At 34.0% G+C, this 25,977-nt stretch overlaps 1 protein-coding gene across 8 annotated transcripts in view; it reads right to left on the bottom strand.

The window, feature by feature from the left end:
• Nucleotides 1–25,977, bottom strand: part of CPEB2 (cytoplasmic polyadenylation element binding protein 2) — a 68,186-nt gene that overhangs the window by 5,870 nt on the left and 36,339 nt on the right. For 5 of the 8 annotated variants that reach the window (XM_054485956.2, XM_054485953.2, XM_054485957.2 and 2 more), the window contains 6 exons: nt 24,229–24,252; nt 11,728–11,898; nt 10,086–10,175; nt 5,769–5,887; nt 5,007–5,121; nt 2,018–2,199 (listed from right to left, as the gene is read on the bottom strand). In XM_054485956.2, the coding sequence (XP_054341931.1) occupies nt 2,018–2,199; nt 5,007–5,121; nt 5,769–5,887; nt 10,086–10,175; nt 11,728–11,898; nt 24,229–24,252 (701 nt within the window). The remainder of the gene's footprint in view (nt 1–2,017; nt 2,200–5,006; nt 5,122–5,768; nt 5,888–10,085; nt 10,176–11,727; nt 11,899–24,228; nt 24,253–25,977) is intronic. The other 3 variants (XM_054485958.2, XM_054485955.2, XM_054485959.2) reach the window with 1 other exon arrangement.

The raw sequence follows: 25,977 nt of genomic DNA, 5'->3' as shown, positions 1-25,977 counted from the left end.
TCATTAACACTACACTTCACCTAGTCTTATTTTCTAACATTTACTAGAAGTCACAGTGAATTATACTACTCATGAAATAACATACAAAAAAATATAATGAATTACACATCTGTGGTGACTGTGTTTTCCAGCTATCAGACAGGAACTAAACCACAGTATCCATGAGTCTAAAAAGTAAGTGGAATAAACAATTTTCATTCCCTCCAAATAAGTATCCCGTGTATCTTTGGGTTGGCAGTTATACACTTATATTTATTCAATTTTTATGGTTTAATAACCATATTCATATTGGAGAGATGAAAGGTATAAAGGTTAATGGTTTAATATTTCTTTGTATAAGCAATATTAGTGACTTGTAAAATATTTAAGGCTCAAATTCTTTCAAAAACAGTTCAAAATTACCTTTGTAGCACATATCTTAGAAAATAAGCTTTTCCCTCAGGTATTTCAATGCCTTTTTAAGAAGGCACATGTATCTCAATTCATCTGCTCTGCAACTGAGTTGCTCTTTAAGAGTCAATACTCTGCTCCAAATAATTGGTCCTTCACTATAATTTCAGAAACAAAGAGGTATGAGGTATGACACTGTAACAGTCTTTTTCTTCTGGTAGTGTACATTAAATACCATGATTATATACTATGTAAATAACCTCGTCTGTGACCCATCACCTCTCTGTTAGCGGTCTAAACCACTACTGTACATTTGTGTCACTTTCGGAGCTTTATAACCAATTCAGCAGAACCTCAGGGGGTAGGACCCAAATGTCAAGATTTTTCTAAGTTCCCAGGTGAATAATGTACAGCAGAGGTTGAGAACCACAACACTAGAGGAACTCTTAATGTTCAGACAAGTTCAGAAAAGTTATGTATGCGTGTCTTGTCAAAACCAGAGCACCCCCTCTTAGTTTTTTTTTGGCAACCTTTTAAGTAGCAATGCAAACAAACAAAAAAAACCTACTCCGCATTTGTGAACTGAACCTATGCTGCGTTTCTTTTCTAAATGAGATGGTTGGGTAATTACATTGAGGACTACTTCTAGCATGCATGGTCCAGTCAATTGGTATTAATTAACCAGCTTCCCTGTTCCCAAAATAGTCTTTTAATGTGCCAAACAGCACCAGAAGAGGCTTCAAGAAACTGTTATATTGGGGAAAAGGAGTACCCACGCAAGTTATATCTTCTATCTATTAATTCAGATATAAAAAATTCATTTACCCGCATATTCTTACTGTATTTCTTACAATTATAAACATGATTATTTTATAATATATTTAGCTATGTATAGGAACTGTTCACAGATTTTGGCATAAAATAGATTTGTAAATGAATGCTAGTGTCTTTCCCTATTTTAGAAGGTAGTCAGTACTTGGAATTATTCAATAGGGGTTTCAGTTATCATTCCTAATACTTCTTAAAAGTTCTTATTGTGATGATTCAAGCAATGCTACTAAAAAATTTTTAAGTTTAGGTCAATTATTTTAGAGAAATATACACAATGCATTTTTATTTTAGATTTTGTGACAAATGAAAACAAACATTTAAATAACACTCTCCGTCAAGTTCTATTCTAAGTGCTTATATATATGTAAATTCATTTAATCCTCAAAATTACTGAGAAAGACATGTTATCATTGTTTTCTATTTTACAAGTGAGGAAAAAGAGGCATAGAGAAGGTTAATTTGTAGAAATGGGGTTCAATCCCAGGCAGTCTGACTCCAATGTACAGGCTCTTAAAACCACCTCTGCCTCCATGGTTAGAATATTTGACCTTACTGGCTGATTAAAAAATTTTGACATGGCTGCACAATGATATTAATATTTTTATATTATACCTAAAGTTTAAAGTGTGTTCAGTAATTTTCCATTTCAAGGATATGTTTATATAATATCCTTTAAGACTTAAAGAAGTATAAACATTAAACAGTGTTCAAATTATATTATTAACTTGTTAGGGTATGAGGCTTTGGATCAGCACCTTATTATAGGACATAAGTGATTTCCCAATATGTAACTTACACGTTTATCAATATCACCATGCTGAAGCTGAACAAACCGAGCACTAATGGCAGCAATATAGCTCTGCTGATTGGAGAAAGCAACTCGCCCAGCACCTTTTGGGTATTTTAGCTCAGGATCTGTATCAATTCCTGCATAACAAACTCCACCATACAGCCGGTCCATGATCATAGCAAGCTCCACTTCAAAAGGAGAAGAAGTTTACATCAAATGTGAGATAACACAGTAATCAACAATTTTTAAGTACTTTTTGTAAAATGTAAAAGTCAATAGTATATTATCATTTGACCAGGAGTAGAATGGCAGATAAGAGGCTGTTATTAAAAAAGGACAGGGATCAAGGATGCTTTTTTTAAACTATAAAGTGACTCACCACCATCACATCTACCTACTTACAGCACTAAACCCACTATATACTCTATCTTCTGTCCTATAGAGAAATAGTTCCATGCTCTTTCCTAAATCCAATCCTTTCACTTGCCTACTAGATCCCATACACTCTCACCAAGGACACTGCTTCAGCAGTTCTCCCCTTTCCCTTCTATACAATCAGTTTTCCCAAGTACACTATAATTTTCCTATCTTAAAAAAAATTCCCATAACACTTATTCTCCCTCTCAGCTATTTCCCTGCTCCATTTCTCCCTGCTCCATTTCTCTGTTCGCCTTTACAACCAAATTTCTCAAAATCTGTTCCAGTATTCCCCCCAATTCCTCTCCTCCCATTCTCTTTATTCAACTCTTTTTCTAACCAGACTATCACACCATGACTCCACTATAATTGTTCAAGTCAAGTCCAATGGTCAATCTATCTGTAAGTAGCATTGAACACAATTAATCCCTTCCTTCTCATTCAAATATTTTCTCCATCTGGCTTCTAGAATATATTATCCCACTAATTCTGCTCCTACCTCACTGATAAATTTCTTCTGAGTCTTCCTTGATAGTTCATCCTAAACTCCTTTTCAATGTCAGAGTACCCTAACTTTCAATCCTTGCAACACTATCTACACTCCTGGCTTTGGTAACTTCATCCTGATCATAGCTTTAAACACCATCTATATGTTTTTAAGCTCCTACATTTTTATCTCCAGTGTGGACCTCTCCCATGGACGCCGGACTCGTACATGCAACTGTCTACTGGACAACTCGATATTTAACAGGCACTGGCCACACTCAGTATATTAAAAATGGAACTCATAATCTTTCCATATCCCATTAAACCTGCTCCAGTGAGTTTCTGCTGAACCAATTAGAAAGCAACAGAAAAGATGAAGTTGTCAAGATCTTTGGCTTCATCCTTTCTGTATTCTTCCCTTGCTCCATACTGCACATGCAATCCTGTAAACTTGATTTTAAAACATATCTAGAGTCCAATCGCCTGACCTCCATCACTAACATCCTGATTCATGCTAACATCATTTTTCATCTGGTTCATGGCAATAGCCTTATCTCTCTTTGCTTTTGGCCCTTGCCTTCCCAGCTTGTTTTTAGAACAGTATAAAGAGTGACTTTCTTAAAAAATATACCAGATACCACCATAAAAATACATTAAAAAAATACCATATACCATGGTTTAATTGAAATTTCTATTTGGGAGCTCTGAATGGTGCCATAAACTTGTGTTCAAAACCAAGACCACAATCTTCCCTCCCTATCTGCTCCTTCTCCAGTGTTCCTTCCATCTCAGTAAAAGGCATCACTATCTACCCAGTAGCTTATGACTGAAAGATGAGATTCAGTCTTTGTGTTTACCTCATAAATATCTGTCACCTCTGTTCAGCTGGCTTTCTCCACTGCTACCACTAATCCAAGCCACCATTGTCTATCTCCTGGATTGTAATAATAGGATGTTAAACTGGTCTGCCCGTATTTACTCTCACCCTGGTCCCCCTCTCTCTGAATCATTAGCTAAAGTGAACTTTGAAAACTGCAAAGATGATGAAGTCTCTCTTTTGCTTAAAAACTCTTCAATGGCTTACCCTTGCTCTGAGGATAAATACCAAGTTAGTCTATTAGACATGTATGATTTGACTCCTGTCTCCTTGTGTCCCTTCCCTCACTCCTTGTATCCCAAGTCAGGCACTTTGGGCTTCTTTCGGTTCCTTCAAAGCACCCTATTTCCTTCCACTCAAGACCTTTAAATAAGTTGTTCCCTTTCTGTGAAACACATTCCTCAGAACCCTACTACCACCCTGATCCTGCTCCTTTTGCCCAGACTTTATATGTCAGCTCAACTACAAATACCTTCAAGATATCAGACTTCAAATACCTTCAAGATATCAGATATCATATTTCCTTGCTCCATGCTCTTCTGTTCCCTATAGTACTTCTTTGTAGAAGTCATCATATTCTATAAGTATTTCCAGGTATGCGTAGTTCTTTAACATATATCTCTACGACTGGGGAGAGGATGTTCTCAGTGATGGAAATCACTAACACTCTACACATGGTGCAGAGTACCATCTAACATGTGCAAAGTGGGCATATACATCTACAATTATATTCCTGTGTGACATATTTTGGTAGGGTTTTTGGTTCCTAGTTATTGATAAACAGAAGTTTATCATCATTCACTTATCTAAAGTGCTACTTTAATGATTAAAATATAGATAAAAGAGAAAAAAATCCCGTATTTCTTTTTCAGATATCGGAATCGATCTACACAAAATAAACAGACCCCAAATTCTCTTATCTCAGAGACGTACACTTAGGAAATCAGAAGTATTTAGGTGGATTCTTATAGATTTGCTTGGAGTTAGCTACTGCACTGATATTGATAGATAAGTACCCAATTCTCCAGTTTGAGACTTTCAAGAGGAAGCCTCAGAATTTGTTTCAAAATTCTGTAGTTAGCAGCAATTGGAGCATGAAGAATCTGCTCCTGCTCTGTCCAATAGTGTCATGTACACAATAGCTTCCAAACGTTTATTAAATTCACTAGGACATATTTAAATGATTTTTCTTAAAATTGTTAACATTCTACTTACCAGCCCTTAATGGCCTAGGAACACCTCCAACAAAAATTGTTTTTCGGGGATCCAAAGGCTGAGAACCATCCATTACAAAATCACTATCACTTAAATTCCAAGGACGTATTTGAACCTATGAAGAAAATTACATTGGGTCTTACTCCCTTGATGGCTTATGAGAATTTTCTGTTTGTTTGTTTTTGCCAGTTAATAGTGATTCTTTTATTGTTTAAAAATTTGTATAGTGGGATCTGGAAACAAATTATTTTTATAACTTTTGTTGATCTAGATTCTATAAATCCGCAGTCTCTGACCTTTTTGGCACCAGGGACCAATTCTGAGGAAGACAGTTTTTCCAAGGATGGAGGTGGTAGAGGATGGTTTCGAGATCAAAGTGTTCCACCTCAGATCACCAGGCATTAGATTCTCATAAAGAACATGCAACCTAGATCACTTGCATGTGCAGTTCACAATAGGGTTTGCATTCCTATGAGAATAGAATGCCATCTCTGATCTGACAGGAGGCGGAGCTCAGGCAGTAATGCTGGCTTGCCTGCCACTCATCTCCTGCTGTGCGGCCTGGTTCCTAAAAGATCATGGACCACCAGTACTGGTCCACTGCCCAGGGGTTGGGGACTCCTGCTATAAATTATATGGATGTTTCAAAAACTAAAACTCAACATGGTAGTTTAATTGTTCTTTTATTAATTAACAATCATTTCAAAACAATTTTTGAAAAACTTGCATTTGTAGCCTGAAGTTCATGTGGTATTTACTTACTGGTTTGTCCTTGATAGTAGGGCTAGAAACACACAGATAGAGTTTTCCATCTTCTTCAATACAAGCATCAATTAGTGCCTGAACTGAGCTCTCTTCTTGAAAGAGAAGAAATGCATAGCCTGGAATAACCATTAAAGATGAGGCAATATGTCAAGCCAAGTGATTTTACTCCAAATTTCAGTACTATTTACAAAATACATGCTTTTGAAAAAAAAAAAACTATCAAATAGGACGAAAAGCCATTTACCTTCTATAAGAGAACACAATATCTTATATAATACACATTAAAACAGATACTCAGTAAAGCAACTGGCTACTTTATATAGAACACCTGCTATCAGATACTGTACTAACTTACATGCATTAGTATTTGATTCTCAAGTCTATGAAATATTATTCCTGTTTTACAGAAGAAAAAAATCAAAGTACCACCAAAATCAGTCTCACAGTAAACAGTTGGTTGAATAATTTCAAACCGAGGTCAGCCCCAAGGTCTCCCATGCGCTTTCTAGCAGTGATACTACCTTCTTAAAGAACTTGGCAGAATTAACCAGGTGAGTATATCTGGAGCTAAAGTTTGCTATAAATGTCCTCAGGTTAATCCAAGTTCTAGACTTTCAGACTGGAATGCACTCGGAAAGGTCCAGGAAATCCCCTAAGCAGAGGAAACATTCCAGTCTCATGAAAACTTCCCAATTATACTAAGAAAGCTACAGTAGGAAGGTTAGAATGAAACATGTTCCTTAATAAAACATGGGTCAGATGGATCAAAACTTTTAAATCAAGCCTCACCTTGGAAAGCAGTGGAATACATTTTTCAAACTGTCTGGAGACTATCTAGACTTGTAAACAACCAATTGTCAATCTTTAATAAAAAATCATGTATCCAGCAGACAGAATAGACTACATTATAAAAAGAAGGCATCAAAATTTACACTGCAAGTTTACTATTATGTGATTATTCCCAGCAGGTGATAGCTATAAATGATCTATCCCTTACCTTGGCAAGATTTCTATGCGAACAAATGTACAGCATTTTAATCTAGTCCCAGTATGAAGCAGACATCAAGCAGGCCATGTATGTCTGTTCCACCATATAATGGGAAATGTAAGGTCATGTTTTACTCAAGTCAAAAAACTCAGCTTATTGTCAACCATAGCTTTATGCCACAAAAGTCTGATGTGACACTAAAGTACTTCATTTTAATAAAATTAAAATACCTGATTGCATAAAAAATACCTGAAGCCATTTCACCTTATATAAATGATTTCACCCTATACAAATACAAACTTCCAAAGGTAAGATTACACAGGATTAAAACACATGTCTTAGATTTTTTACACTTCTGGAAACAATTTAAATATTCTTGAAAATAATGAAGTTTTTTTAAGGCTTTAATTTTGATATGAAATAACCATCTGGGAACTACAAGTATTTTGTAATAATTAAAAGGATATAAGACCAATTTACTAAAATAGTATATTAAATTCAATATTTTAATGTTGGCCAATTTTTATAATTTTTGAAATTAACATTTTAATATTGCTTAATTTAAAATACTCTAAATTCAATATCTTTAATATTGCTCAATTTTTGCTATTATTAGGGAATGTTTATATTACAAAAATTAAGCAATATTAGGTAAATTATGACTTACCTAATGCAAGTCATTAGATATTAAAATATTCTTAACAAAAACATACTACATAATAGCTTCTTTTGAATTTGTTAAAGCAAGCTAATAATCACATAAGGTGAAGGTTATTCACTGCAAAGGAAACTTACGTACATGTGTGGCTTAGCATCTAAGGGACTCTAGTCACTGCTGTAATTACAAGGTAGCTTCACCCACTGGATGCTTCTATACCAGTGTTTTCCAAACCATGGAAAATGCTGAATTACAGAAATAACAAAATTGCTTGAAAGAACAAGGTTTGGGGATACTGGTCTTTGGAAATGGCTACATTTAACTGTAATTGTACCAAAAAAACTATGATTTGCCAGTGCCAATTTTATTTTTTCGATTAGAGAAACTAAATACTGCAAAACCACAATAACAATGATAGCAACAATAGCAATAAAGACAACAACTATTCTGTTTCATTAAATATGTTCCATCCCATCTTTCTAGGCTTAGAGTACACCATCCTTGTAAGTGAACAAGTGGCTCATGCAAAAATCTGCATCTTTCTCCATCCAAACAATTCCTAATTCCTTTTTAAAATTTTATTTCCATTCCTGCCTGGAACTCTGTTCAAGTGCTTTTTATCTATCTATATACAGTACCTTAGATTAATTCCAAACCTCTCAGTGAAGCTCTCCCCCATCTACTTGAAGTAATTTCTCCATTCTATAGTATTTTTTGTTATCTCATTTATTAGGCAGTTAACAATCCGTGAATTATTGAGAATATGAACATTCACAAAGGTGAATAAAGACACTATTTTACAGACCATTGAAAGAAACTGACATTAATAAAATAATTACAAATGTTTAAAGTTGTAAAAATGTAATACTGCAACTGTGATGAGTGCTAGGAGTGAAAGACACAGACAGCACTAGGAGTTGGGCAGGAGGAGCTGACCTCATTAGGTAGATCCTTAATGTTTTCTGTGATCAACTTACACTTAAGCTTGAGATACAAAAGATAAGTAGGGAATATATAAAGAGACCTAAGGAAGAGATACCATCAGTCTAGAGATTATCATACATAAAAGCACTGAGGGTGGAGAGAACAAGGCCAGTTTGTGGGACTGGAAGGAAACAAGCAGCAATAGCAGAAGAAGCTAGAAAGAAGGCAAGGCCAGGCAGAGTGAATGCATTTTTGCTTTTATCCTAAAAATAAGAGAAACCATTAAAGGGTTTATGCAGGTGAGTAAGGAATAGCACCATCCAATGAGTTTTCAAAGACTGCTGTGACTGGACTATAGGAGAAAACTGAAGAGGGCTAGAGATGTGGAGAGACTAGAAAGACAGCTGAAGTAGTCCAGGCAAGTGATGATGGTAGCTTAGTCGGGAACATTACAAAATAACTCAATACTCTGAGTATTCAATAAAAATGGCATTTATAAAGTAAACTTTATGAAATGGCAAGAGAGTAAAACTATGGACAACACTAAAACTAAGCTAATAAATAAACAGCTCTATCTATGTATAGATAATTTCCTCTCTAAACCAAGGTTTTGTGACCTCCAATAAACTCCAGACTACATGGAGAGAGGCAGATAGCTTTAATCAGATTCCCATAGAGGCCTGGGATCCAGAATCCCTACTCAAAAGATGCTCTTGATTCCCTACATACATATAGATCTGCAAGTATTAAAAAAATTGCATTATTCCATTTATCTAAAAAACTATGTGAACTATTAGTGAAAGTTCTATAATTCTCAATGGCAGAAAGTAGATATGACTCATATAATTCATCACCAGAAAACTGTACCTAGTTTTTATGTGCCAATAACTTCTTTATCATGCTTCATTTCCCAGAGTCAAAATCAAACCATTTAACAGTTCTATTGGGGTCTTTTCTCCAGGCTTGACAATTCACTAAGTCATGAAACTGAATAGTATGTGTGGTGTGCATTTTCTAAAATTATATTTCAGCAATGTTTAAAGTAAAGTCTTAATCTTTGAACCTCCCCTCTTTTTTTTATTCATTTCAGAGAACCTTCCATTAGCAATTCTGACTAGCTGAATTAATCTTCAAGACTCCTTTCTCCTCTCTTCCTCTTGTTATTGTGGGCAGGATATACTTCCTCTCCCCACAGATGGTGACTTGATCATGCGACTTGCATGTGAAGGTTAGCACAATTTGTAATTCTTGTCCTGTGGTGATCAGCCACGGTGTCTTCCTAGTAATAACTGACTAACTTAACTAAGCGTCTTCCTCAAGTTTTACATCTTTATATAATTGAAAAAAAAAATAGACCCAACTAGCTACTTTGTCTTTTATCTAAATTATTTATTCATCAACAGTTGGTAATAATTTATATTGCTCTGCTGTTATCTAGAACATTTAATGTAAATCTTATATTTCAACTGTTCATAAATTTATATTTTATGAAAGACCAATCACTTCACATAGATCTTAATTTCATAATGCAGAGAGATACTGTTTCATATGTCTATACCCAAGTTACTTGAAATGATGCTTTAGACAGAGAAAATACTCAAACATTTGTTGATCTGAGTCTATGAAATTATTATCAAATCATAGCAAGTCTCTCATGATTCCTAACTGGCTAAGTAATTGCTATTCTTTCTTTTGCTCTCATACAACCAATTTCCTAGCAAATATTAACAATAACAATCCTTACCTTTTGGTGGAAAATAGGACTTGCTTTCTGCTTTATGAGGCCAATCTACTACCAAAGGCCCAAATCTTCTGAAGCTAGCAGTAATTTCATCTTAAGAAAGTACAATAATACACATTAGAAATTAGTTTCAGTGATTCGTTCTAAGAAATTTTGTACTGTTACTATGAAGATTTAACATTTAAAAGCACCAAATACCTTAAGATAAATTAGAATATAAACACTGGGAATATGTCTAATATACTTATTAAAATAATATGTCAAGATTAACAATTTTTGTCAAAATAAATTCATTTTTAAGCAATGCATTGGTTAGAATACTCAATTCCATATGAATTTTAAAATTTTATATAACATTGTATGGATACTAATGACTTTATAGTATACCAAACCACAAATAGCACTGGATTGAAAAAAACACCAACATATATAAGTTAAATAAAATCTATTACTGCTTCACAAATAAAATCATTTTATTATAGGAAAAAAGCTCTGCTGAAACAAGACTTGAATAACTATAATGTTGAAAAAATATACAAGGGCCTGATACATGCCAGGTAGTTTCACTGAAATCCATATAGGTTACATCCAATTGCTATGTCTTATGTTATTTCATTACATAGAAAGCTTATGAAGATCAATACTTAGAATAAGTTTGTGGATATCTGAATCATAACTAAAAAATTTCCTAAAATGTAAGAATGAGTGATACATTTCCCATAACCTCACAAATATAGCTTAATATTTTAAGTCTTCAATTAATTTTCTTTTGTTATCACATACAATTACTAGTGTTTGTGAAATCCTAATTTCCTATTCATGTTCTGTTTCCATTTCCCTTTCGGGTTTAATAGCCTCTTTCTTCCCTGTTTCTAAGAGCACATTTATCCTTCAAGAAATTAAACTTTTGGCCGGGCATGGTGGCTCATGCCTGTAATCCCAGCACTTTGGGAGGCTGAAGTGGGCGGATCATGAGGTTAGGAGATCAAAACCATCCTGGCTAACACAGTGAAACCCCGTCTCTACTAAAAACACAACAAATTAGCGGGGCATGGTGGCATGCGCCTGTAGTCCCAGCTACTCAGGAGGCTGAGGCAGGAGAATCGCTTGAACCCGGGAAGTGGAGTTTGCAGCGAGCCGAGATTGTGCCACTGCACTCCAGCCTGCAAGACAGAGCGAGACTCCGCCTCAAAAAAATAAATAAATAAATAAATAAAAATAAAAATAAATTAAACTTTTGATTACCAAGCATTGCAGATATTATCTTATGGTTGGTTCCATTTATTTCAGTGTATGTGTGCATGTGCACATTATGGTGATACAAAAAGCTTTAAGTTTTATATACCTAAATATATTCTATATTTTAAAAACAAGTAGAATATGACCTAGGTCATGAAAATCTTCTTTACAAAAAATGCTCACAGTTACAAATATGGTAAGATCTAAAGAGAAAAATAAAAAAGCTTTTGTTCAAGTACTTTCATATTTCAACAGGTGATAAAGTATTTTAAAAGAAGAAAATGCATTCTAATTCTGAAAATCTCTAGGTGGTAAAAACTTTCATAGTCCATTCACATTAAATTTCATATTTTTTTGTTTTTGTTAAAGCCCAAATCACCATGTTAATAAATATCTTAATAAATACCTTCATCAATATCTGGAGGAAGACCACCAACAAAAACTTTTCGAGAGAAGCGTTCTATTCGCTCTCCATTTTGGTGAGCTGAATAACAGGTGGGTGAATTTAAAACTCCAACTTGATCACTGTGACCATCATCCAGCAAGCCATCATCTATTGGAAAGAGGGAAGAACGACCTAGAATAAAGAACAAATACAACTTGAATCTCAGATCTGAGAAAATGATAAATTCAAGCATAAAAATACCAATGACAAATTCAAAGACTTAAAAATGAAGGTGATGCAGGTGAACATAAAAATTAAGAGAAATTTAAATAGTATGTGGTTTTAATTACCTGGATTCAAGAAAGAAGCAATCTAAAGAGTGACTTAGAAATAAACATAGTCATATGTCAACCATTAAACTGCAAAAGAGATACTAGATCACTTCAACTTGTTATGAGCAAGAACTTGTTATAAGCAAGAACCTTATGTATGTGGACAGTTAGAATGGATATGTAACAGGAGAAACTTCAGAAACTGGTGGCAGAAAGGAAATGACACAGACTAAATAGATAAGGGGATATAATTTATAAAAAATCACTTGTAGACTACAGTAAGTAAGGATAAGGAGAACAAGTAATACTTGTATACAAGGTCTTGACCTAATTTATTACATGTGTGCCAATTATATGAAACAGTAGACACAGCTTCTGCACATGTGCAAAATAGAAAAGGTATCCCCTCTAGCACATTAGTGCCCATTTGAGCCCACATTTCAGGAGGCAATCCTTGCATAGGGCACATCCTGTACAATCCTCTGAAGTAATCCCCACTCTGTGGGTAATCCCTCCACAAAACTTAAATGACCTGATATACTCCCCGGCTGTCAAGGAATGTACATTTAGAAAGATAAGATCTATATATGTAACCATGGTACACATCCATAAGAAAGCTTCAAAGTGCTCAGAGGATATATTCTGGAGGAAAGGAGTCAAATAAAAGGATGATTTCCTAAATCTCTAAGTGAAATTAAATAGCATTTGGGATAAAAAGAGAAAAAATAGCAGTACATAGTGAGACATTAAGAAGGGTAGAATATCTATAGGTGGAAATATTTATAGGAACATGGTTTTCAGTAAATTTTCCTTTTTTCCAAGTGAAAGGAGAAACATAAGAAAATGTAGGAAAAATTGAACTTACTTGAGAAATAAGGAATAGTCAAGGTTGGCTGAAATATGTTGGAAACAAGGAGAGTAAAAGCTAGAAAAGCCCTTTGAGGCTAGCTAGAGTATTTAGCGTTGAATGCCAGGCTAACGAGACATTTAGTAGGTAGTGAAGATAATAAACTGGATACAGGGATTCAATCAAGATTATAACTTTTTCTATGCATTAGGGAGACTTAGTAAATATGGATAAGGTAGCTGGAAATCAGCAGATCAGAAGCTGTGCAAAAAATCCACAAAGGATGGATGGCAGTCACAAGCAGATAGGAAACAAAATAGGGAGAAAGAATGAAAAAGGAGAGATCTAAGGAAGACTTTAGAAAATGATAAAACCATTAACTGATACGAGGACAGTAAGGACCAGAAACTGGTATGAGAAAGGAAAACAATTTAAGCTTTAGATGTAAAGTTTTATATGTTGTTAGGATGTTCAGAAGCAAATGTATAGTAGGAAGCTGAAAAGGAAGTGGAGAAAAGAAATGTCATATTTCTGAGGAAATAATTTGGAGTCAACTCCACATTTATAGTTTAAGGTCCTTCATAACATCAATGATAAACACTCCAGCGAGAAATGATGAGGACAGCTCCTTGGGAAACTTACAAGGAAGAAGCAGAACATTCAAGGAGCTAGAGAAAGGAGTGGTAAGAAAAGTGGGAGGGCAGCCAAAATATCATGGTAATAGAAGCACCAAAACACTAATAAAAGAACGAAAGAGCAATTAAGTAACAATGTGAGATATTAAGATAATTACTTTTAATAAACCAGTTGTTTTTGAGGACATACATGATCTGTGAAGGTAGCTGTTTCAGGAAAGTTGGGTAGGAGTCACATTGCATGTATTTAGAGTTTTATTAAGTATAGAGATCAAATGAAGAGAATTATGTTAGAGAAGGAAAAACAGAGTAAGAACGTGGACAAGTTGTTTTTCTTTCAGTATTAAATGAAGGATTTTTTTGGATAGCAGACAATGCATATAATCTATAGCAGCGATCCCCAACCTTTTTGGCACCAGGGACCAGTTTTGCGGACAACAATTTTTCCACAGCAGGGGGATGATTTTGGGATGAAAATGTTCCACCTTAGATCATCAGGCATTAGATTCTCATACGGAGCGCACAACCTAGATCCTTCACACGTGCAGTTCACAATAGGGTTCACGCTCCTGTGAGAATCTAATGCTACTGCTGATCTGACAGGAGGTGGAGCTCAGGCAGGCAGTAATGCTCACTCGCCCTCCACTCACCTCCTGCTGTGTGGCCTGGTTCCTAACAGGCCATGGACCAGTATCGGCTTTATGCTGGGTATCTGTCTATATACTAAACAAACAGACCACGGACCGGATCGTTTTATGTTTGGTATTTGTTTATATATTAAATCACATGCCATAGAACATCTTGAAAAATATGACACATGATGCAAGTGATACAAACAAAGACAATTAGAAATGTGACAGCCTGAACAGAATGGGTTGGGGACAAGAAGGAAGGGACTACATGCCTGTCAGAGTGAGGTAGCTAGCTACCTAGATGTTTGACAGAAAAATTTAGTTTATGACACAACAACAGAGAGAAAGATGGTATTTGATATAGGGAATGAATTATTCTAAAGATTCAAATGCTGTTTAAATATGATGTTCTGAAAAATATCCATGTTCACTGAGTGACTTTGTGAATATCACTTAACTTTTCAAATACCTCTGTTATTAGAAATAGGAAGTAATGCAAAACAAAATGTCAGTATTTTTTGTGATCAATAGAAAGGAAACTCTTCAACATGAAACTATTTTTACTCAATAAAATGAACATCAAGGTCCACTAAAAATAATATTAATTGTGAATAACTGGTCAAACTTTTAAAGGTTAGACTTTAATTGAATAATTCTCTACTTTAAAAGGAATAAGATAAATAGCATGCATACAAACTTGATTTTAAGGGAAAAAATCACAAATCCAAATTCTATATTTATTTCAGATGTATCAATACTTTGGAAAGTTTTTCACTTTAAAATGCCCTAACACAAATAAAAACTTAGCAGTGTCATAAATACTGTAAGTATTCAAATGTCTTTCTAACAGACATTTAAGTTGAGAAAAAATATGGATCACAAATACTTACGGTCTACATTAAAAAAAAAAAGAATGCGGTGACAAATCACACTATAAGCAATGCCAAAGAGAAAAGTGACCCAAAAATGACTCAAACTTTTTGTTTACTATAATAAAATACTACTTAGTATTCATATAACTAAAAACATCTATAATCTATTAACGAAGTTCAGCTAAACAAAGAATGTAATGAAAAGTTTAAGAACATTTTGCACACTAGCCATACTAACAAGAATCTTCACTGTTAGACAATAATGACTGCTGTTTTTCAAGAAGCCAAAAAAGCTACAGATTTAAATACTCATTTAAGAGAAGAGTTAACTGAATATATATCATTGACAAAGTATGACCTTTTCTTATTTTTATTTTTTGAGAAGGAGTCTCGCTATGTCACCCAGGCTGGAGTGCAGTGGTGCGATCTCAGCTCACTGCAAGCTCCACCTCCTGGGTTCATACCATTCTCCGCCTCAGCCTCCCGAGTAGCTGGGACTATAGGCGCCCGCCACCACACCCAGCTAATTTTTTGTATTTTTTAGTAGAGACAGGGGTTTCACCGTATTAGCCAGGATGGTCTCGATCTCCTGACCTCGCGATCCGCCTGCCTCGGCCTCCCAGAGTGCTGGGATTACAGGCGTGAGCCACTGCGACTGGCCATCATTGACAAAGTATGACTTTTTACCTTGCCAATTATCCTTTTATCATATTCCAAATTAATATGACAATAAAAGGAGAACCATTAAATAAGTTATGTCTACCACTGTAGTGTACTTTAAACATGCTTTCTAAGAATGATACCATACATACGTTTTCAGGTTCTTACACCTCAAAGGAATAAAATTGAATGATAATGAAATACAACAAATTCATTTTGCTGGAATGCAGCAAAAGCCAGGCTTAAAGGAAAATTCATAGTTTTAAAAGCATATTAGAAAACAAGACATGCTTAAAACAAATCATCTTGTTTCTACCACAAAAAGCTAGAAAAAGAACAGCAAATAAAATACAAAGAACGATGAACGAAATAAAGTAACAAAAAAGAGACATCAATCAACACAGAACTTACAAACATTAAAAGATTAAAAAGGGAATGTTATTAGCCACTTTATGGTAATAAATTTAACAACTAGAGGAAACAAATCCCTTGAAAAATGCAGCTTTTCAAAAATGGCACAGGGAGAAAATATCTGAAAAGTTCTTTGTTAAAAAAAAATGAAAATCATAACTTAAAAATCAAAATAAAAAAATCTTCTGACAGAGAAAAATCCAGGCCTAGATGGCTTTACTGGCAAATGAACTAGACTTTCGAAGAAGAAAAAATAGCAATTTTATACAAACTCTTCCAGAGAATAAAGAAAGAGGAAGCACTTCACAACTTTTTTTTACAAGTGCAATACTAAAATCTGACAAAAACATTATAAGGAAACTATATACCAATGTCCCTCATGAACACAAATGCAAAAATCCTAAAAAATATATTGGCAGAATGAATCCAGAAGTACAGATAAAAATGGAAAACAAATCATAATTAAGTGGGGTTCACCCCAGGAACGTAAGATTGATTTATCATTTTAAAACCAATTACTGTTAATTGTACTACATAAACAGACAAAAAAAGAAATACCATAAAATCATTTCCATAAATGTAGGAAATGCCTCTGATAAAATTCAACAGCTATTGATAATTAAAAAAAAAAAACACAACTCCCAGAAAACTAGGAGTAGGAGGGAATTTTCTCAATCTGATAAAGACCATTAAAAAAAAAAAAAAAGAGTGAAAGTCTTTAATAATAAATTATCAAATGGTTTCTCTTGAAGGTTTGGAAGGATGTTCACTCTATTTCTACTCAACATTGTACTACTGGAGGTACAACAAATCAAAGAAGATGAAAAAAATAATTTAAAGTCATGAATACTGGCAAAGAAAAATAAAATTACTTAGTATAGACATAATTGTACATGTAAAATTCAAAGAAATCAAACTAGTAGAAATAATTGTATTTATCTATGGAAGAAATGCAAATTCAATTTACAAAAACCAAATTATTTCTAAATGCTAGTAATAAACTGGGAAAAATTTTAAATATCATTTCCATATCTCATCCAAACCCACCAAATACTGACAAATAAACTTAACACAAGATATGCAAGACTTTTACACCGAAAATGACAAAAATTTGCTGGGGAAAAATGGTAAAAATATGAAATAAATGAATAAACAGAAGAAACCACGTTAGATGTAAATTCTTTCCAAGTTATCCAATCTATAGACTGGATACAATCCATCCAAAATCTCAGCACACTGTATTCTAGAAATTCACAAGCCAGTTCTAAAATTTATGATAAATCAAAGGCCTACAAACAATCAAGGAAAGCGTACAAAACAAACAAACAAAAAGCCAAAGTTGGAGGATTTACATCACCAAGTTCCAAGACTCACTAGTTAGCTATAGTTATTGAGACTGTAAAACTGATATTAGAGTAGACAGACAAATGGAACATAATAGAGTCTAGAAATGGGCCTATATATGTACAGTCACTTGACGTTTTTCAAAGGTACCAATGCAGTTCAATGTGGAAAAGTAAATCTTTTCAATAAATGGATTTCTAGCTGGAGGGGGAAAAATAAATGTGATCCTTGTATCACACCATACTGAAAAATAAATCCAAGAAGGATCACAGACTTAAATGTAAAAGTTAAAACAACAAAACTAGAATTTCTTCATAACCTTGTGGGTAGTGATAATTTCTTGGGACTAAATGACACTAATGGTGAATGAAAATAATTGGATTTTTATTAAAATTCCGACATTTTTCTGCTTATCAAAGATACTGTTAAAAAGTGGATGACAAGCAATACACTACTGGAAAATAGGACAAAATATATAAAGAACTCCCATAAATGAAGAAAAACAACCCAATTAAAAACGAGCAAAAGACTTGTAAGGGAACGTTACAGAAGAATACAATGGAATGGGTTAGAAGCACATGAAAAGGTGCTTACATGTCATCCTTAGTCATCAGGAAACTGCAAATTAGAGCCACAGTGAGGGACTACACACCATCAGAATGGATAAAATTAAAAAGCCAACACTCAGCCGGGCGCGATGGCTCATGCCTGTAATCCCAGCACTTTGGGAGGCTGAGGTGGGCAGATCACCTGAGGTCAGGAGTTTGAGACCAGCCTGACCAACATGGTGAAACCCCGTCTCTACCAAAAATACAAAAATTAGCCAGGTGTGGTGGTGCATGTCTGTAATCCCAACTACTCGGAAGGCTGAGGCAGAAGAATTGCTTCAACCTAGGAGGTGGAGGTTGCAGTGAGTCGAGATCGGGCCATTGCACTCCAGCCTGGGCAACACTAGCAAAACTCCATCTCAAAAAAAAAAAAAAAAAGGCCAACACTCTAAAGTCAGTCTCATACTCTACTGGAGTATAAAACCGGAAACTATTTGGCAGTTTCTAATAAAGTTGAACATATACTTACTCTATGAACTAGTAATTCCACTTTTACTTATACATCCAAGAGAAACGAGTGCTCATGTCCACCCACATACAAAAAGGTACAAAAATATTCATGGAAGCTTTATTCATAACAAGTACCAAATGTATAACTCAAACATCTATCAACAAGAAAATAGATAAACAAATTCATACAATAAAATGTTATTCACCAATAAGAAATAACTAATAAAAATTACTAATTGTAATTTCCTTTCTATACAATTTCCGTACAAAAAGCTAATCATTTCTCTTTCACTTGAGACTGATATTTATAAATATCTAAAAGTAATTACTTATGAAATTATTTTTTTTCTTTTAAAAGAAGAGTTGATATGGTTATTCCTAAGGCTCTTACCACAAGAGTTAGATGTTTTTTATTTCTCCAGATAAATAACCTTAAAGGTAATATTTCCTTGCTGTTAAGATCAGTAACAGAACCCTAAAGATATTAATTTGCAAACCCTATACTCAAAACAATTTAAAACTACAGTTAGAGTTGCATTGTTTAAGGTGGCAGTTTTTTTTTTGCTTATGGTCTTCTGCTTTTTGATTTTAGAAATTATCACTTGATCTTGACTCCAAACACTTCATTTCTCTGCATTGTTATGAAATAAACCCAAATCAAAATTACTGACCCTACTACAAGGCAACAAGAATAAACCGTTACACAAAAATGCTACTCCCATGAGTCTAACTTAAAATGTATATACGCTCATATATATGTAATATGTATGCATATGTGTATATATACACACATATATACAGGTATTTATGACAGATATTTATGTACATAAGCACTGATATATACATATGAATGAAAGGCAAATTAAAGTTTTGTAATAGAAAATACAGATAAAACATCTGAGGATTTAGAAGCAGAGAAGATTAATTATAACCCAGGCTGGAGTGAGATTCTAACTAAAGGTTCTTTAAAAGAGGATTTACAAAGAATGAGATAGTTATAGACAGAAAAGGATAGAGGAGAAAAAGAAGTAGAGGGAAAAAGCCTTCCTTCAGTAGAAGATAGTTGCTTAGCCAAAAGCACAGAAGAAATATTCCAAAGGCCATATTAAGGTAAAATACAGAAAACTGGAGATATTCTTAACTATGAGTTCAAGAACCCTACCTACAAATGCAAGTATAATAGCTTACATTAAGTTTGCTACCTAAAATGTATAATGTTAAAGGCAAAATAGTAGTTATAATAAAGGTTATAGATGAATGAAGTAATAAGAGAAGGAAGAGCAAAACGAGAATAATGGCTATCCCCTATGGTCGCTGATCTGTGTGTGTGTGTAGGTGTATGTGCAGCATACATCCATGTATGTTAGATAAGTTATAGGTGATTACTAACTCTGACACTGGGCGCTATCCTAATGTTACCAAACATTAATTTAAAAAATTATCAAAACAACAGAAGTATATTTCAGATTGATCTATTTTCAGCATTACCTGTTTAATCAAATAGATTCGGGTATGATTCTGCAAATAACTGAGAAAGGCACCATAATGTACACACTAACAGCTTAAAAATGTTTTGCTCCAACAGGTTTGTACCTTTCTCATAAAGGATAAAGAAGATAATTTACTTAAAAATGTATAATCTGCGACCTTATATATCTTTGTAAATTTTATTTAATTTCTAGATATATATGCTTTAAAATTAGGTTTACTAAAATTTGTTTTCTATAAAAATTCATATTGCTGGATATAGGTGTACAGCAGGTATCGTCAGTCTCTTAAAGGTTAGGGAAGGGAGGTCAGCAAATTTTTTTCTTTAAAGGGTCAGTAGTAAATATAATATTTTACATTTTGAAGACCAGACATTTTCTGTTGGAACTACTCAACTGTGCTATCATTGTAGTTTCAAGGCAGCCAGACAAAAGTCAATGAATAAACACTGGCTGCATTTCAATAAAACTTTGTTTACAAAAACAGAAGCCTTGGCCTGTGGGCCATGGTTTCCTAACCCCTGTATTAGTGTTACCCCAGCTTTTTTTCATGCTTCAGAGATCTTGCTCACTCTCTCACAATTATTGAAATTATTTATCAAGGATTTCAGCCTTGATTTCATCATAAAAATATCTGGCAGTGATGATATTAGGGAGTGTACAGTTACCCTGGGTACTTCACAATTGTTCCAAATCAAAAATCCTGGATCAACTTTAAAGCAGTATATAACATACTATATTATTAATAATTCCTTATTTATTATAGCACGTAAGTCTGAATGACTATACACTATGAATAAATCAAACTTCTCTAATTAAACTTTCCATCATTTGTCTCCCTTTAAAATTATTTCTCCTATCTTCTCATCCCATATGTAATCTACTAACTCAAGCTCTGGGTTTACTTGCTTAAAAGGATTGCCTCCCGGGGCTTAGAACCATTAACTAAAATAGGTTTTTATTTCTATTACTAAAAATATTCTATATATTTTTATTCCTTTTGGAACACAGTAGCCCTTTAATCCTTTATTAAAGGAACTTATTGTGCTATAGAAATAGTTTAAGTTGAAAGGATAGAACCTAAGTTACACTTCACACCTCCTTTCACAACCCTCATCCTACTTCAATGCTGGACAAGTATGTTCACTCTCAGAATGGAATGGAAGAAACAATGAATAAAAAATAAATACAATTGATAAGTAGTTTTCCATATATTAAAGTCAGCTCCCCATGTGAACCCTTTTCCTTCCTAATGCTGTCCCCTAGGCAGCTCTAAAGTAGAACTCTTTATGGCTACCAGGTGATAGAGATACATAGTAGTGACAGTAGGTTCCAACTAAAAAGCAGGGAAAGAAATCTCTGCTTTTCTTAACTACTACTAGCATAATTACATTTTGATTATTCCTAAATTATATTTCATAAATTAATATTTAGAGCTAGCTTTATTTAAAGTTCTTATTGACATTATTAAGAAATTCAAGTACATAAAGTCATTTTGGTAGTAACTTGATTTGACTGTAGTCAAGTGAGAAATCTTTTAAATGAAAACAGTTTCTTTGTGCCTGGGCTGAAAGAAGAAAAACAGCTCTTCCTGAACAGGACTACAAAAGTCAAAGTCAGAATGTCCTGTGAAAATAACTGTTCACCCATTATTGCACTGGTAGAAGAGGCATGACTTATTTTTAGCAAAAATTATATCAACTCAGTGTGACACATCCCACATGAACAGAAGGTAAGCAACTCATTTTAAACAAAATAATTACTAAGCAAATGCAGTTTCTTTGATGGATCAAATCTAAAACATGAGGCTATATAAAAGGGGGTCTTTGGTGGTTAAAAGGTTATCAGCTTGAGGTTTATTATATCTAGCATGGAATAGGAAAAAACAGTAAAAAATAGGAAGAAAACCAGGTGACTAGCCATTTCTGAGTCATTCCTTTGGCATGCAGGTTTTAAAAAAATTGCATTACTTACCATTTCAGTGTACTTTAAAATGCAGATAAAATCTCTCAGTAGTTATTTCTAATGAGTGTGCCTTTCACGTGACTCTCACAATCAAAATTTTAAAAGTAGACTGCTAGTGTTCATAATTTACTAAGGCCGTATAATCTGAGATGAAAATTCAGGCATTCACTCCCCCTTATGCTAAGCCAAATATGTGTGCCAACTGTGAGTTCTGTCGTAATAGAAGCTTTTATCAGAAGCCTTAAAACCATGTGAGAGTCTTCCTTCTTCCAATGCAGGAAGGCAGTTCTGAAGCCAAATAATTCTTTATGGCTTCTAGGGAATAGAGATATATAGGAATGATAGCTGGTTCCTATATAAAAGTAGGGAAAAAAATTTTGCTTTTTCTTGATATCATAATCATAATCTACAATTATTGAACTGAGATGAAGACAAATAATAACATTACTTCCTAATACCTTGTTCCTAAGAACTTCTTAGGTCATGATATTTACACGAGAGTATACGATAGACTACATGTAAGTCACAACAGTTAAAAGGTGAAAAATGTTTAACAAGGCAAGAATTCTGAATTGCTCTATAGTTTCAAAATGCCTAAAAATCACAGATTGGTAAGTGGGTTGTGTTTCAGAGAACTGAAGCTCCATTATTAAAATTGCATAGTGAAATAAGCTAGTCCATAGATTTGAGAATAGGTACTAAACTTCTAAACTTCCCCTCCCTTCTCAGCTTGCTAAGTCTTTAGAAAAGTTGTTCAGCTTCAATTTTCTAAGTCTTGAGTGTCTGTCTCCTCTAAGTTTTTAGTTAGAAAACTGAAGAACCAAAAGATTCTGTCAAGCATTTGAAGAAACCATATTAAAAAATTAAGTTAAATTCAGATAATCTGAAATATAAAATTGGGACCACTTAAGAATATAAAATACTAGTTTTGGTTGTCAGTCGTGGCAAATAGCTTTGCTTGTTTGTTTAAAAAGTACACACATTCATGACTAGCTGAAAAGAAATGGAAGCACTGGCACATGTCTATAGGTGGCTCACACCTGTTATCTCAGCACTTTGGGAGGCTGAGGTGGGCAGATCACCTGAGGTCAGGAGTTCAAGACCAGCATGGCCAACATGGAGAAACCCTATCTTTACTAAAAATAAAAAATTAGCTGGGTGTGGTGGCACATGCCTGTAATCCCAGCTACTTGGGAGGATGATGTAGGAGAATTGCTTGAACCCGGGAAGCAGAGGTTGTGGTGAGCCGAGATCGCACCACTGCACTCCAGCCTGGGCAACAAGAGGGAAACTCCGTCTCAACAAAAAAAAAAAAAAAAAGAGAAAAAAAAAAGTGATCAAAGGGCACTATTATTACTGTCTATCCTCCATGGCTTAAGGGAGATTTTTAAAGGTCAAAGAAAACTCTTTTTATTCGATGTGGCACTTGGAATAAGCCTAACAATATAAATAAATATCACAATTATTGCTCATTTAGAGAACAATCTAGTAGCATACTTTTGCTTCCTCTCATCCCATCTACTAGTCTGCACATGGAAAAGGGAAAAGCAAAGTTTTAGCCACAGAAAACATCAGCTACTTTCCTAGGAAGTTCAATAATAGTCTTGCATCACATAGTCTTCTTTCCTTAGGATACCACACAAGAACTCTGTGGGGAATACTTTTGTCGGGGAGGGAAAGGAAAAAGGAAAGGGGAGAAGGTATGTGTTTTTGTGTGTGTGTGTGTGTGTGTGTGTGTGTGTGTGTGAGAGACAGAAAGGGAAAGAAGGGGTTATATTCTTAGAAAACAAAGAAATATAAGCAACATGATTTCTATAAATCAGTGTTAACAATATTCTATTTGGTGTGTGTTATTTTCAACTGGGTCAACATAAAACTAACAATCTGGAGTTGTAAATTATACATCACAAATATGACAGTTACACATTTAGAGAGTAGAAAAATCATACTTCATGCTAACTTCACTAATATTAAACATATTTAAGCAGACAAACTATAAACAGCATCTTTATTTTAAGAGATACAGAAATAACTTTAAAAACTAGAGTTAAATCTCAACAGTTTAAAAGGGGAAAATTTATTAAATGACCACAATTAGTATAAAAATACGGTTCAAAGGTTAAGAGATTTAAAATTAAAAACTTCGACAAGTGCTCAAATCGAAATACAATTATGTGAGTTTTCAGATATTGCATGAAAAATCTAGAGTAATTAATTACAACATTGATCAGTAAACCCAATTAGAAACGATTATACCATAGCAAACAGAAATGAATTACCTCGTCTTCGCCCATAACTCCTTGCTGCATGTAAACAAAGCACAAATTGTAAAATGTCAGAACTAAAAATAAGCCCACATATACAAATATTTCTGACACGAAAAGCTATGTGGGCATCTGAAAATTAGTGCTACTTTGTTTAAGAGCAATGACAGACAATGTCACCATATAAGATTTGCATGTTTTACCATTCTACAAAGGACTTTTATTTATAGGTAAATACATATCATCTGAATCATATAAAACTCTGAAATTAACAAGAAACACACAATTTATTATCATTTGTGTTAAAATTCAAAAGTATTTGTTTCAGCTAATGAAGAAAGAAGTATACAACACTTTGCAGTAAATAGCGTCCCAAATAATTTTCCCAATGAATGGAAACAACTTGAACCAAATGTTTATTTTTCTACTTATTATAAATAATGGTATGGCATATATAGTCCAATAAATAGCTGTTCAGATCCAATCCACATTATACCAAGTCCTGCATGGAAGTAGTTCTAGAAGACACAGATGACTAAGAAGATATACCACTATTAAACTGATACTCTGAAGCCTGTACAGATTAGACAGGATTTAAGAAATCAATGTTAAACTTGTTTGGAGAAATTACTACAGCTAATAATGCTTTCTATCATTTTAATATATAACAGCTATCTACTAATTGTTTATGTGTCTACCTATGAGGTAAGAGGGATTCAGATACAAATTACTATGAACATAATCATAGAATAGTACATATGTTAAATACCATAAAAGTATATAGGCATTTTATCTATGTTACTTGCAGTGACATAATTCCTATGGAAAAAAAAAAGGCTGTAATTTCTTTTTCATAAGAAACTACCAGTTTGATAAAATCCATAAATTGTTTTAAAAGAACTCCTCCCCACAAATTTGAATACACAATGAGTATTTTTACCCTGAAATTAATATATGAAGTCAAGGTAGTAAACAAAGAAAGACTGTTAAAATTAAGGTCTTATTTTATATTCACAGATTTTTTTAGGCCTGGAAAAAATTCAATATTGAATAAATCTTAAGTAAAAATATGTGCTGAAAGTTGCCAGAAATGTCTACCTAAAAATATAAAACTTAAAGATCAAAAGAAAACATTTCACATTATGAAATACACTTTTATTTTATACTAATACTTTACTACAAGGAAGTGTGTCTATAACACACTAGTTCCTCTAATAAAAAGTGGGAAAAACAAACTTGTCAAGTCTCAGTCATTTAAATTCTAAGAAAAAAGTCAATCACTATAAGGCTTATATCAGACCCTTTTATATAAAATAACTTCATTTGCATTGCTGCCATTCTAGTGTCTTTATTTAGCTTATAATCTGTTGCACACTTAACCTATCCTTGAGCTCCAATTACCCCAAAGTCTGGTAGATCTATTTTATAGCTTACCTGACCTATATATTATTCCTCCTCTCCTCAGATAGGAGTGAAAGTAGCACTTAGTATTTTGTTGTCTAGGTCTTCTAAACATAAAAGTTTTTAAAAAGCTCTAAGTGATGGGAGATCAACTGTGAAAAATCAGACTGATGCAAGAAATTTTAATAGAGTGATCAAGAATAGACTATAGAGCTGCACACGGGTGGTCACGCCTGTAATCCCAGCACTTTGGGAAGCTGAGGTGGGACTCAGGAGTTGGAGACCAGCCTGACCAATATGGTGAAACCTCGCCTCTACTAAAAATACAAAAATTAGCCAGGCGTGGTGGCGGGCACCTGTAGT

Source organism: Pongo pygmaeus, chromosome 3, assembly GCF_028885625.2.
Source record: "Pongo pygmaeus isolate AG05252 chromosome 3, NHGRI_mPonPyg2-v2.0_pri, whole genome shotgun sequence".
NCBI classification, from domain to species: Eukaryota; Metazoa; Chordata; class Mammalia; order Primates; family Hominidae; genus Pongo; species Pongo pygmaeus.
Note: the sequence above shows the minus strand (reverse complement) of the source record. Positions and strands in the feature narration are given on the sequence as shown.